At 47.3% G+C, this 14,574-nt stretch overlaps 1 protein-coding gene across 12 annotated transcripts in view; it reads left to right on the top strand.

Moving 5' to 3' along the window:
• The window catches only part of ct (homeobox protein, cut), a 749,731-nt gene that overhangs the window by 668,918 nt on the left and 66,239 nt on the right, over positions 1-14,574 (top strand). For 11 of the 12 annotated variants that reach the window (XM_075684459.1, XM_075684458.1, XM_075684457.1 and 8 more), the window contains one exon: positions 13,190-13,250. In XM_075684459.1, coding sequence (XP_075540574.1) covers positions 13,190-13,250 — 61 coding nt within the window. Of the gene's footprint in view, positions 1-6,694; positions 6,850-13,189; positions 13,251-14,574 lie in introns of those variants that run through there. The other variant, XM_075684469.1, reaches the window with a different exon arrangement.

The raw sequence follows: 14,574 nt of genomic DNA, 5'->3' as shown, positions 1-14,574 counted from the left end.
AGGTAACTTCGATTGATCTCATTTATACTCCACTTGAACTTGTCATTCTGTAGCTGACCTCGACATTGCCCTTCCCACCGCGGCTTCGATGTACTGTCGTGAGCAATATGAGCGGGAACGCACAAACGCGTGGCAAATAGCCTCGAAACCGAGTTTGAGCGATACGCGGGTGGCGCTGCCGAAAGCAGAGGGGAAAGGGGGGACGCTCTTGCGCTAACTGTTGGCACTCCCACCGCGCCTGCATTTGTCGAAAACGGCAGCTTACAGCATTTCACTGGCATCTGATAGCCGATAATAGGGCTACGTGCACAGTAACTTACAGCGTCATTTTTTTTTTTCGCTCATGCTTTTTTTTTTTTCTGAGAGCGCAGCTTTTAGTCGCCCGTTTCTGTGTTTAGCGTAAGGTATTTTCAGATATACCAAGATCGATCCAAACAGGTCGTGAAGCTTCGGGCGGAGAGCGGTTCAGAACATACTGCCACCGACATCAGCAAGGGTGGTTACGGGAGCAGCGAGTGAAACGCGACTATGTTTGGAGGAAACAGAAATTGGAAAGCAATAAAGCGTTTTTAAATGAACGAGAGACATAGTTACATTCATTCAACGAAAATAAAGTTTCCAATCATATCTATATATATATATATATATATATATATATATATATATATATATATATATATATATATATATATATACGTGACGGGTAAAGAAAAGATGTCTACATTATTTTATTATTATCAATAAATGCCTTTCTTCAGCGCCCATCGCAAGAGGCCCATCGTAAGGTTGATGCCGCTATCACTTGCAATGCAATGCAGCTCTTGAAGTGTGCAGAAAGGCGCGCTCGTAAAGTTCACCTTGTTACAATACGCCCCCCTGATACGTTGTGCTGTTTTGCTTGTCGACATTTGTCTCCATATGGTGACACGGGTAGCCTCATCGTTTCTTTACCTGTTTAGTGAAAAGTAGTGAGTTACGACCGCTAGATAATTGTTTAGTTGTTCTCGTGCGACTGCGCTGGCCGACGGGCTTGGCTTCCGACGATAGGACGCCAAGCCCGTCGATAGGACGCCAAGAATAAAGAAGACATGAAGAACTCGTTCGGCCTTTGCTACGCGTCGAATGTGTCCAGTTATCCGTGACCCCCGCTAGTCGCGCTACCCCCGCAACAACATTGCAGGAATTGCAGCGCTTACATTTCTACTAACGTGAAAGTCCAGAGGGAAGCTAAACAGAATGGCAGGGAGGAGGGGGAGAAGAGGCAGAGAATGGGTGGAACCGACGCAGTCTCGAAACGAAGGAATAACAGCCTTGCCACTCTTGGCTCGCAGTTGCCATACAGGGAGGGGAGAGGGGATAGGGAAAAGGTGACTTGAGGGAGGCAAGCAAACGCTACTACTATACACGACAGTGGTTGCAGGGAAACGGGATAAAATTAAGTTCAAGGTACGGTACGGTACGTTTCTGCTGTTTCTGAAATATAAACACCATGCAAATATGTTTAGCGGACAACTTATGCAGGGCGTGCAGAAGCAGAGCCGCATTGGCCTAGGCAACACTACGTAAGCGGTCGCACGTCAAATCAACACTTTCGTGTCCCCGCGGTAGATTTGCGGCCATGTCATTGCTCGAGATCGCGGATTTGATCCCGACCGTGGCAGCCGCATTTCGACGGAGGCGAAATAAAAAAAGCTCATGCACTCAGATTTTGGGACATGTTAAAGAGAACCATGGGGGTGTCAAAATTAATCCGGAGTCCGCAACTACAGCGCACTTCACTATCCAAAGGTAATGTTGGCACGTACGCCCCATAATTCAATCAAAGTTTGCTACTTCTGCCACGATTCGATGTGCCACGTCAGGCACTGATAATGCTCAACCCCTTATAGTGGTTATGAAATATGGCGCACAACAATGCCTCGACCAAACACATCTCCCTGTGTGTTCAGTGTACTGGCAGACAGACATCAGTGTTTCACGCAAGGTAACATTTAACATCAACCCACCACTGTCATGTTGCACTGAACGTTGAATTAAACATTCGCCGTCAACATTACCGCCAATTGTCATCAATCGAAGCAAACTGCACAGAAAGCTTCGCTTACATCGATTGCCCACAGTGCGTGGGATCTGCATAATCTTCTTTTTTTTCTTTTTTGCCGCCTTTTTCTTTCTGCTCACACTGCACGAATTTGGTCGCTTGCTCGGCAAGAGACCGCGCTGTCTAGCACTGCGCTACCAGGGTAATGAAGTCATTTATTATTCTTTCAGATATCTTCCCAGCAGTGCGCGTACGTTGCCTTAGTGGCAGCGGTCCGTAGAATTCAGCGGTGTATTATACTTTAATGTGACATATGCGCCGTTCTGTGTGGATGGATTGATGAACTTTATTGTGGTCTTATGTGGCTCACGTAAAATTATTACCTGCAATTGTTTCGCAACTTCAAAAAGAATAAAAAAAAAGAAAGGCTTCAGGGAGGAGTTTTTTAAACATCGGTCAGGATGCCAACCTTGAGCTTCGTGATGTTCTCGGACCTTGGAAGGTGCTTTTGACTGTCTTACTTGATCCATGGCACTAGTCATGTTGAACGTATTCCATTCGCATATATCCATTTTATTGCAGGGCTTTGTCGCCTTCTTCCTTTCTTTCTGTATTTCTTGAATGGCAGTTACCTCAGTTTGATTAAAATTTTTACTTATAACTTTTCAATTTTTGTTTGCTCTTTCAATTTTAAGCCCAATGACCTGGCGTAACATGCCAGGCGTCTGAATAGGCCTCCAGCTTTAATTAATATCTTTCGCTCTCTTTCTGCAAACGCTAACTTATAAGTAGACTGTCAAAAAAAAAAAGAGAGGAAAAACGAGAAATTGATGAGAAATAAATGGAAGGGCTGCAAAGATTAGAACCCGCCGTGGTTGCTCAGTGGCTATGGTGTTGGGCTGCTGAGCACGAGGTCGCGGGATCGAATCCCGGCCACGGCGGCCGCATTTCGATGGGGGCGAAATGCGAAAACACCCGTGTGCTTAGATTTAGGTGCACGTTAAAGAACCCCAGGTGGTCAAAAATTTCCGGAGTCCTCCACTACGGCGTGCCTCATAATCAGAAAGTGGTTTTGGCACGTAAAACCCCAAATATTATGCGAAGATTAGAGAATATTTGTAGCACTCGAGGAAGCGCGATCGCTAACAGTATTTGAGCTTGACTGCAGCAAATTGCTCAGCTACGTGTGAAGAATGCACTAACCCGAGAGTTAAAGAGGGCGGGCCTGATCATCTCGGCAGTGGCCACGCCGCCCCCGCTAAGTGCTGTCCCCCTTCTTTCTCTGTCTTCGCTACAGCAGCCATCTGCGTGTGCACAGCTCTCGTCTGGCTGGTCAGATATTCCCCGAATAGCATTGAATTATGTTGTTGAGATGTTTAAACTAGGCTCGCCCCTTTGGTTCTAAATCAGTGATCAGTGCTGTTGCCGAAAGAAATCTATCTATCTATCTATCTATCTATCTATCTATCTATCTATCTATCTATCTATCTATCTATCTATCTATCTATCTATCTATCTCTCTCTCTCTCTCTCTCTCTCTCTCTCTCTCTCTCTCTCTCTCTCTCTCTCTCTCTCTCTCTCTCTCTCTCTCTCTCTCCTTCGGCTGTGATCGGCTGTGAGTGACGGGACTAGGGCGTGGGAGGTGTCGCTGACTTGTGAGTAGAATAGAATGGACGAGTTGGGGAGAGGAGCGGGGCGCTAGCTTGGACGAAGTGCTGACAACGGATCAAGGAAACTGTTCTGCAAAAACAAATTACGCGCTGCTTTTCTCCGCGACACCGTGTTGCTTCACGGAAGGTGGGCGGCACGGGATCGCATTCGGCACCCTCTCGCCCTTTGTCTCGAAGAGAGGAAACCTTTCTTCTCAGCCCCCGGTCCTCCCCACACGAGCATTCTCCCTCTGTCTACATTTTAAAATTAGTTTAATTCTTTGCTGGTTGTGCCTGAATCAACCAATGTGAAGGGACCCGAGTGATCGAAATTTTGGCCGCCGCAAAAAGAAAAGCAGGGAAAAAAGAAAGAGATCAAAAGGGAGACTGATGGAAGCATAGACGCTAGTGCGACAGGTTGCGTCGTTATTGCTTAATCCAGTGTGCCAATAACCTATGATATCATAAAGATAACAAAGGACTAGAGAAGGTCGAAAAACAGGTAAAAGTGCAGTTAGGTCTTGTGGTGAAGCTGGCTGCGGGGATAAATTGTGCAGCTAAGTGGTCGTTTCTGGCTGTTTCAGCACTTAATTCTGATTCTGACTTGAATTTTTCTCGTCCGTAGAATTTATTTGCCTTTTGGTATCGTGCTCCTTCTCCTTCGCCTGTAATAGTGGCCTTGCTGCCAGGCTTTGAACTTCGCTTATTATCATTAGATAATAGTTTCATTAATGATAACTGCCACGCCAAATGTTGTTCCAGCATATCGTGCCGTACTATCTCTGACTGTTCGCTGCGCTGTATTTCGAAAACGGTTCGAGGTTTGGCTAGCTCCAGCGCTAATCTCAATGAGGCATCGCGTATCGCGTCGTTAAGAAGTGCTTCAGTCCGTTGTCTATCGCTTGAGTCTTACACTTGACATCCTGCAGAGCTGGCGCTGAAGCGTCTGTATACTTTGGAAAATGCCGAGGTAATTTTCTTGGCAGTGAATTGCTTGCAGCTCTGCTGAGCATCGAGCTCAATAACGGACGTATAGCTGTGAATAAGCACGCGCCGTACACTTCATTATAGTTATTTTGATTTCCTCCTTCTTGTGCGATGTTGGTTTCCAGCACCGTATATATATATACGGCTTCCAACTTCGTCGACGTCATGCGTTGACATTCGCCGGGCCGCGTATGGGCCGTACGTTATACGCTAGCGGCGGCGCGCAGTCACTTCCTCACGTCCCATAAGGCCCCGCCACAGTTTCTTTCGGCGCCGCCTAAACTTCTCACCGCGATGATTAACTTATACGGCGTGGAGAGAAAAAAAAGGAATACGATGAAAGAGCGACCGTCACGAGCGGAGGCGCGACACCGTCGGTTCTGAGGTGAAGATTTACCTTCCACGCGGCCGACTGAATGAAGGCGTCATCCTATTATACAGTTTTCTGACGCTTCTCTCGCTTTTTTTTTATTCTTATGATTCCCTCCCTGGCCGTCTCCGGGCCATCCACTTGTCCCGCCAAGATTGCGTGCTCTTTCCCTCGCCCATCGAGCAGCGTCCGATCGTCGCTGCTGTGTGTGCATAAAGGGAACCAAAAATCGGGTTCTGCCGGTGCTCGTCAACAGCGAAATGTGGAATGGGACTCGAGCACACGCGCGGCCGAATGTCGAGGTGCGGAAGGGACGGCTGGTGCCATTGTGTTCCGCTCGTGATCGCAGCTGCAAATTGAACTTAGGCTCCGCGGCGTACGCGAGCTATAGACGCCAGCTGTTTCTGCATATCGGTGCGCCTCCGAGTCGAAAGGGGAGACTAGGCCGAGAGGAAAAATAAAACGGGAAGAGAGCCGCCTGTCACCAGAATGCGGCAGTCACGGGGTAATATATGTATATATATACGCGCTCAAGGAAGAGTGAATCGGAGGAGTGAATTATCTCCTCTCCGGCTCACAGAGCTGATTAAAACTAGCGGCGTGATCTCTTGTCTCTCTCTGTAGCCGCCGCTTGCGCGCACGTCGTCGGCCCCTGTCCAATCGAAGAAACAAAATTTCGCTGAGGATACGGTCACATCTGGGGGTCGGAAAAACTTAGGGAAGTTAACCTCCCATCTTGCTCTCCTTGTTTCCAACACTATCCGTCGATGACTGCATCGACTTGAGAGCGGAAGCTTTCTTGGCTCGTAGTGTCATTTGGAGTGCTCGCTCTGCCTATGTCTTACAAATGCACGCCAAACACAGACGTTGTACCCTCCTTTTGAGAGACTACAAACATGAAGAGGACGGGTGTAGTTGTTTTATGATGCATATTTTCTTACACATGCACTATTCCAGTGTGCTTGTGTCGTGTGAGTCTAAAGTGCCCACCACATCTGTTATTACGTTTGTGGGTTTTTTTTCAAAACTGAGTTGCAAACCATAGGAAAGTAGAGAACTAGTTAGATGACGAGGCAGATCCTTTCAGGTTCTGGTTTGGATGGCGCTGATATTTAGAAGAAACTGATCGCAGTGATCCTCTTTTTGTTGCCGCTGATTATGATGATAATTATTATGATGGCGACGGTGCGCACTTGCGAACATGTGCGCTATACACGCCAAGCATGCTCTCAAGGAGGCTTACAAGTGAGCCTCATTCGCGCAAGGCGATCCGAAATCTGCAGCATATAACCTGTTACGGCGAAGTATTCGTTCATTGTATAGCTCCGAAGATCTCTTAACTATTGTCAGCGCATCCGTAGCTTTTTTTTATTTTTCTCCTCGATGCTTTGCAAGCTGCACGTGCGAAAACGCATTTGTTTTTTTTTGTGCCAGGACTTATGCATAGTGATTGCACAGTGGGCCCTTGGTTCAGTGAAAGAGGTTCGACGGGCATCGTTCGGGAAAGATCGATTGTCGGGAATTGTTCGGCGCTTTCTTTGTACGTCGTGTCACCTCTTCCTTTCTTCTGTGTCGTTCTTGCTCTCTAAGGCGTATTTACACACGTTCAGCTCGCGCATTTCCTCCCGCCGCCCATTTGCCGACACCGCTCGGGTAACCGTGCTCGACGCATCAGCTGTGAGCACCGATTCGCTCTTTGATTTATGCCGCCGTATTTGCGCCCGTGTGTTCGGGCTGTTGTGCGTAAGCTTGGTCCTGGTGAAGGGGCCGATGGATTTACGAAAGGAATCTTCGACACTTTGGTGAGCTGCAACTTGACCTTTTGTATGACGAACGTTCTGACGGACCGCGGGAAATTCATTGGGAGCAAGTAGCAGTAAATCTTCGTTAACGTGACAAGTTACTTTACAGCCTCGTCGGAGTTTGTCTGTGGCGGCCATGGTCTCACCATAATATCGGGAACACTAGAGTAGTTAATCGCTACGCACAACCGTATTTCTACTGTCAAAATTGCGCGGACGCTTGACTGTTTATAATTATCATACACAAGCGTGCGAAAAAAAAATACAAGAAAACTGATGCTCAATAAGAGTGGACAGTATTTGACTGAAACGTTCATTTCTCGGATGGCTTGGATTAACCTTTGCTGGTTGAAGCCGCAGCATTCGGGAACCGAAGTCGCCTTCGAGCGCCAGCGTTAAACTATCAGGTACCGCTGTCTGAAAGCGAAACATTCCCAAGGAAAACGGGGCCATTTTTCGGGGCGCGTCATCAGCTACAATGCTGCTGCTTGGATGTCAAGCTTGAGGATGATTTCGAAGCAATGTCCGTGCTTTTGACGTCATGCTGCTGCTTGTGTTTTTGCCATGACGACTACACACTGCATTTGCGTTGTTTATTGCAACTGTCCAATTTCGTATTCCGCCTGAAACCACAGAAACTCCACCGCAGCTGTTGCTTGAATCTGCTGTAAGCTTAATTCTGTACTACATTCGGTTCTGTCATATAACTACCTACGCGAAATTATAGGTTCCTATTCCACAGACTTCTACCTGTTCCTGTTCGATTTCGACTGAACAGGGCCCATGATACTTGAGATTTTCATAACCTCATGGATCTGTCAAAATCTCTGACGCCTTATACTGTGATTCACGGCCCTTGATGCTGATATCCCTCTTAATAAACCATCAGCTATATTCTTTGCATGTTACATGCGCCATCTAACTCACTTCTCCCGCTTAATTTCAGCGATAATATTATCTACTTGGGTCCACCTTTCACAATGACTTCTTACCATCTCGTATTATTATAATTGAGTGTTACAATATTAGGCTAGGAATTATTGGTTCTCAGGGAAATTCTTCTTAGAATCAGCCTTCATGGTATTGCCGGAGAAGTATGCAAACGAAAACTGCACAGATGCCTGGAAAGACGCTATACGTAGGTTAATTGTGCAACACGTCGCATGGGTAACACGCATGGGTAAGCTGTGTGTTGTTTTTTAACGCCTTAAAAGATAGGTGTAATGAATCAATACCAACTTGCCCAGCAAGAAGTTCTCTCCAGGGTATCACAAAGCTCAGACTAGTCGTGCCTCGTCTCTTTAGTGTTTACCAGCCCCGCGAAAGCCCGAGATTACACCCGCAAACTACGTAGTATGCTTCATTGTGCTCGCCGGCTGTTGCGTTCGGCCGGTAAGCACGAAGTACGGCTTCGATTCTGGCAACGGCGTCGTCATGCCAATAGAGGCGGCACGCTAATGCGCCCGTATCGAGGTGTTCGATGACGTTGTCTGCCAAAAAGAAAGACAGAAACCGCTTAATAAAGGTTGTTTTCTAAACCGTAGCGTGTCGCATTGCAATTTGTTTAGTTTCGTAGTTTTGTAGTTGAACGTACTTATGCATTACCTACAAGGTGCTTTTTACAGATACATATTAATTGGCATTTCGATTCCTTTGAATGCTGACAAAACAGTCTCGAGTGAAAAAGAAATGGCGCTTTGAGGATCACACAGTTTACGTGCCACGTGTCGAACGTGTCGGGAGGGTATTTTCATCTAGAAGTTGAATGGTGCAAAGGTGACCGGACGTCGAATTCAAAGCTCTGTATTCGTAGCTAATGTTTTGTTACCGGTTGGTCGCCTTCGCTATCTTTGCTGTCACGATCGGCAGGAATTGCTTCTCAGGAACGATTGTGTTGTACAAAAGAGCGTAGATTTGGCTCCGTGTTTTTTTCAACATTGCAGTCACTGAGTGGTGCCGCTTAGAATTATAAACTGGGACACATTGTTACTTTAAACACGAAAACCAAAATCATAGCTGGCTAAGGCCTTGGGTAGAGTGAGCGGGAATTCGTGTGCGGTCTGAAGGTATGTGCGAGCGTCTACAGCCGGTCCACATATGGTTTGAAAACGTTTCTATACAGATTTTCCTCGCGAAGCTCCTCGGCATCAGAGTAGGAAAGTATGGGCGACTGCTGCACCGCCATGTCTCTCCATGCCCCCCTCACCTCCAGTCGCAGCGATTTACGTTAAAAGACTGTCTCTGTCTACGTAATGGCCAGTTTGTGCACGTTTTATTCAGTTTGTCTTGTGGCGGAGTTGTGTCGTCGTCGAAAACGTTGACGCGAGCAGCCCGCTAACTTTGATATATTTCTGAAATTGCACCTGTCATGTCGTTCAAAGCCATGTCTCCAACTGTCTCGCAATTAGTTTGCCCGCAAGCTGGCTCTGCCCCGCTTCAATGCAGTTGCTTCTTTTTATTTCGCTCATCATTGTGACCAAAAAATGCGTGAGGGGTGTCGCCGACCGTTGCGTCGATTCCCGCTGTTTCCCCACCTCCCCATATGTTGCCAGTGCTTCGCTCTGCATGCCACTCTATTGGTAGCCGCCACGGAACAGTCTGTTTTCGCTTTTCGTAGCCTCCGTGTATCTAGAGGCCGTGCGCCGCGCAGCGTAATGATCCGCGACAGGCCACTTCCAGCCTATGCAGCGGCTTCGTCTTGGCCTCTTTTTTTCGTACTCTGGCATAAAGTCGTTCGCTGACATTTAAAAAAGTGGCTTTTTTCCCCCACTTTTCCCTCATCGAAGCGGCGTGAGCGATATTCTTCACTGACATCGACGTTGACGGAGAGCGGCGTTACCCTTTGGCTCTGACGGCGGCCGACCGATGGTCACAGCAGCCTCGCCTGTCCTAACGGCGATTGAATGCTCATCTTTCGAACATATGCCCGCCAACGTGTTTGACGTTTCGCAGGAAATACCGGGGACTTGTATTGCCGATCAACGCGCCCGATCGCTGACGGTGCGGCGAGTCAAACGCACCGGCCACAAGCCTTCCGGAACTTGTGAAAAAATTTAAATGCTAAAGCACGGGGCTATTTCGTATTGCTCGAATGCTTGAACACTGGTGGTTCCGTTCCCGTTAAAAAAGAAAGGTAAAAACGTTGTACAATATCATCGGTGATGACGTGCCCGTTCTCGAAGCTACGGTAGTGGCCACGTGTTATATTGAGCATTGTATATGTGCTGCGCCAGTCGCCGCCGTTAAGCTATTGCGAAATGGAGAAATAACTCTCGGAAGGTCGCATTCACACGTTGTTTAAGCACGGCAGCAAAGGGTTACTGAATAAACGTGTCTTTTTATTTCTTCGTTTTTAAGTTAGCTCCGATTATTAATGCGCACACGTCAATGCGATTATTATTCGTGCAACCTATTATTGGTGCAACCTATAGAGAGAGAAAGAGAGAGAGAGAGAGAGAGAGAGAGAGAGAGAGAGAGAGAGAGAGAGAGAGAGAGAGAGAGAGAGAGAGAGAGAGAGAGAGAGAGAGAGACTGCCTCACATCGCGACGTGTGCATTGCACACGACGAACTCCGGTTTCTGGAACTCCTTAACGTGCGCGTGTACAGGCGCGCAAGTTTGATTGTTGTGTATAGTTTTATTTATTTGCTATATGTATTTGTTAGTTAGTTAGTTAGTTAGTTAGTTAGTTAGTTAGTTAGTTAGTTAGTTAGTTAGTTAGTTAGTTAGTTAGTTAGTTAGTTAGTTAGTTAGTTAGTTAGTTAGTTAAACGAAATGAGAAATTATGGCAACAGATACGTCGCCAGTTTCCGATACAGCGATAATGTGTCGAAATAATGAAATAGTGGTGACAAACGTGAATGGAGCCCAATGCATCCACCGTAATGCGGCTTACTAGGTTATACTGAAAACAGCGCGAAGGACGGTACCATTTTAAGTGAGAGCAACAAACGACCAAGCGCTTCGTCGTTTGTGTTCTTGCCTTATCGTCCCTTTCTTCGCGCTATTTACACTTCACTAGGATACGCGTCCTGATTATTTGCATAATAGAGAAGACATGAAAAAAAGAAATCTGGAGCTAGAACGCTCCGGAATGTTTCTGTGAGGGAACACAGCATTAGAGATAATCCTTGGGTAAACAGCCTCACAGGATATGTGGTGAAATGGTTTACTTGTACAAATAAAACGAAAACTAAAAAGAAACTGTAAATGGGTCGTACTTCCCGCAACTTTCTTTTCTTTAATGTAGCACCAGACATTAGAAACGCCTACAGGAAAATCAGGGCCGGAGTCGAACGACAAAGATATAAGTTGCACTCAAAAGGTACCGGAAGCGTTAAAAATGTCTTTTCAACTGTTCCAAAACAGAGACGCGCAGCGAACTTTGGCGACGAATGCGCGCCCCCGCAACCGCACGCCCAGGCGGCGAGCTAGGACAACGCGCTACCTGGCCCGAAATTTCTATTGCCAGGCTGGCGTGACGAAAGCGGCGACGGCAATGTCACACTTTGCTTACTCGGGAGCATCCCCATGAGATTCTATGGTAGTCGGGCCTGGTAGCATGACGTCATGGATAGGAGTGAACAGGCCTTGCGCAACGCCGACCAGCAGCGCAGATCGCCGCGTCCACCGCTTCGGGCGCCGCAGAGCTGTCGCGCGAGAGCACGTGCGTGTCGGAGAGCCGGTCGGTGAGGAACGCGCCCCGCGACGCCGTTGCTCGCGAGCACGTGCCCTGAGCGGAGAGAGCCCGGCCGCGAGAATGGGCGAGAGCGCCACAGAAAGCGTATTGTCTTTAAGAGAGATACGAACGAAAGGTGTAACACTGCCCAGCGACAAGATGAGCAGCTTGATAAAACCACTTCGAGTGAACATCGTCACGACTCGTTGCCATTGTCAAACAAAATGTCTCCACGCCGGCAGCGCGAGGGATCGCGGGGAAGTGTTTATGGCGTAGCGTGCCGACGTCACGAGCGGCCCGCGCGTCAGTTCCCTCGCCACAATCGACTTGTGGGAGGAGAGGCCGCTGTGATCGTGATGTATATTGTTACGAATGATCGATCGCTTCTTGACGCCGCCTTAAGGTTGTGGAGGCGCTAGTGGCAGATCGTGTCAGCCGATGCCGATGAATGGGTCACGGTTTCGATGGAGATGCGTCGACAGTAGGCAGCCGTGCTGCGCTGTGCCGATGACTTCGTGCGCGCAAGTTGCCACTCGCGCGCGCTCTGGTACTTTCCTGCGGGGCTTATCCTGGCGAATGGGAAAGGTCGTCCTCCTCTTTTGGAGGAATTTTCCGTTCGTTTAATCATCGACGTAAGTGTGCCTGGTTCCTCTACGTTTACGCGTGGTCTTGCGAACGGTGCGAAGCTCATTTGATCAATTGTTTGGTCCTAAGTCAGACATTGGCTAAGTGGGTGGTTCATTATGTGAGTTAGTGAAGTGAAGTGAAGTGAGTGAGTGAGTGAGTGAGTGAGTGAGTGAGTGAGTGAGTGAGTGAGTGAGTGAGTGAGTGAGTGAGTGAGTGAGTGAGTGAGTGAGTGAGTGAGTGAGTGAGTGAGCGAGCGAGCGAGACTAGCGGAGTGGATGATGATTGAATGAACGAGTGAGGGAGTTATTCAGTGAGCGAGCGAGCATGCGAGCTTAGCATTATTACTTAATTACTTATTACTTAATTGCTTAATCATCATTATTGCTTAATTAAGTATAATTACTTAGCATATGCTCTAATACTCCCGTACCGAGGGTAATTGCACGCTGTCGTCATGATGACTTCTCCGTGAGTGCAAGCCAGCCCTACTGTGGTGCGCCTGTATTGACGTTGCGACAGGCCAAATTCGATCTTTTGCAGCGTATGCAGCGCGCCGGAAATGTAGTTGTCAGAACCTTACCGAGCGGGCATGAAACGACCGCGTTTGTGCTTCTCATTAACAGCGACAAACGCATTTCCCCACTTTCTGTTTTCTTTTTCTTTTTCGTGAAAAATACCTGCTTTTCGTAGTGGGAAAATGGTGTCACGCGTACGAAAGAAAGTAAATAGAGTTCAGTGGCCTAGAGCTCCTAGAAAAGGCTGAGTTTTATATTATGCTGTTCGTTGCTAGTGACTGGTGGTAATCATGCGCTGACTTTAACAATAATTAACCTCGACTGTTATTGACCTTATCGTCCTCACCCGTTCCCTCGCTGCTGCCCTCTGGCGAAAATGTGCATTCCCTCTAAAGGTTTCTTATATACATGAAGCAATCAGTCGCAACAAAGCTACTTGTACTGATCCTTGAAGACAGCTTTTCGTGCAGAGCTTTTGCCGTATGGCAACGTGGCACTGATGTGTTCATTTCTTCATTGCAGCCTTGGAACACACCCAGTGTGAACTGCTGAAAGCTAGGGGTAAATCGGACACCAATGGAAGGTGAGTCGCCTCTGATATTTGCTCTCCTCAAGAAATTCTTATTGATTGATCGCGTCTTTCTTATAATTCTGCTTGCCCATTCTTTTACAAGTAGCTGAGCTCTCTTTTCTGTATTTCTTCTTTCTTGTCTTTATTTTTGAGGAAATAATAGTAAGATGCATTAAAGAACATGCTGGTGTTGTTAGTGGAGTGATCGTTTTTATTTCGAAATGGCACGAAGGGGCGATGCTTAGAACTCGGGGACCTTTTCTTGCATGCATGAAACTATTAGTGGCACGGACTCACTGAAGGCCCATAATTACTGAAACCATTCCTAATGAAGGCGGTCCTAATTAGAGATCTCGCGGTATAATTATAACGAAAGGGCTTCAAAGGTACGTTACCTCGCGTTTTGTTATCTCATGTACGAAATGCCCACATGCGTTGGGCATACAACCACCTCAACAGCGTTCAAAGATCGTGCGCTTGAACTGGCTCTTCTGGCATCAAATGCGGCCGTCTGCTCGTGTGTGTCGTCATGGCGGACAAGATATTTATTTATTTATTTATTTATTTATTTATTTATTTATTTATTTATTTATTTATTTATCTATTGCAATGATTAGTGTGCAAGTCTTCTTAGACTTGGAAAGTGCGGAGAGCGCGTAAAAAGAAGCCGCAACACACGCTAAAACAAACTAGGGAAATCGTACGCAATGATGGCGTACAGCGCGAGATACCATGCTCTAGATTTATCTTTTCCTACGCGGCCAGCTGCTTTTCGATTTCCCTCTGCAATGGCGGAATGCCTGGCCGTGTTTAAAGCGGTGTGCAGCCTAATTTATATTTGTTTACATTGCCTATTTTGCTTTCATGGGTGTTCGCGCTGGGGCGATAGCGACGAGCGGATAGCTTTGCAGCGGTATTGAAACGACCCAGCACGCATGAAAACGAGTTGCCAGTGACATAAAAATAGGTCATCATAGTTTCTTTTTTTACGTCCTCGGCAATTTTGCCGAGGCTATATTGCAGAGAGAGAGAGAGAGAGAGAGAGAGAGAGAGAGAGAGAGAGCAAGGACAGGGAGGTGAGCACCCGGTTTATTACCCCACACTGGGGATGGGGCAAAGGGGAATAGAAAAAGGAAACGAGGGAGAGAGTGAGCACTGAGTGCGTGTGGAAGTATGCACAGGGACTCCATAAACGGTCTCTTAAGCCGGTGCACTTCAAGTAGTGTACTAGTGCACGAGTCGCTTTTTGTGCCAGCGACGGGTGTGGCCACGGTCCGAGTATCTTTGACTCTGAGAACGGTCTTGAGTCCAGCCGGTTTAAACTTGTCCGCAGAGA

Source organism: Dermacentor variabilis, chromosome 3 (assembly GCF_050947875.1).
Source record: "Dermacentor variabilis isolate Ectoservices chromosome 3, ASM5094787v1, whole genome shotgun sequence".
In the NCBI taxonomy this organism is placed as follows: domain Eukaryota; kingdom Metazoa; phylum Arthropoda; class Arachnida; order Ixodida; family Ixodidae; genus Dermacentor; species Dermacentor variabilis.
Note: the sequence above shows the minus strand (reverse complement) of the source record. Positions and strands in the feature narration are given on the sequence as shown.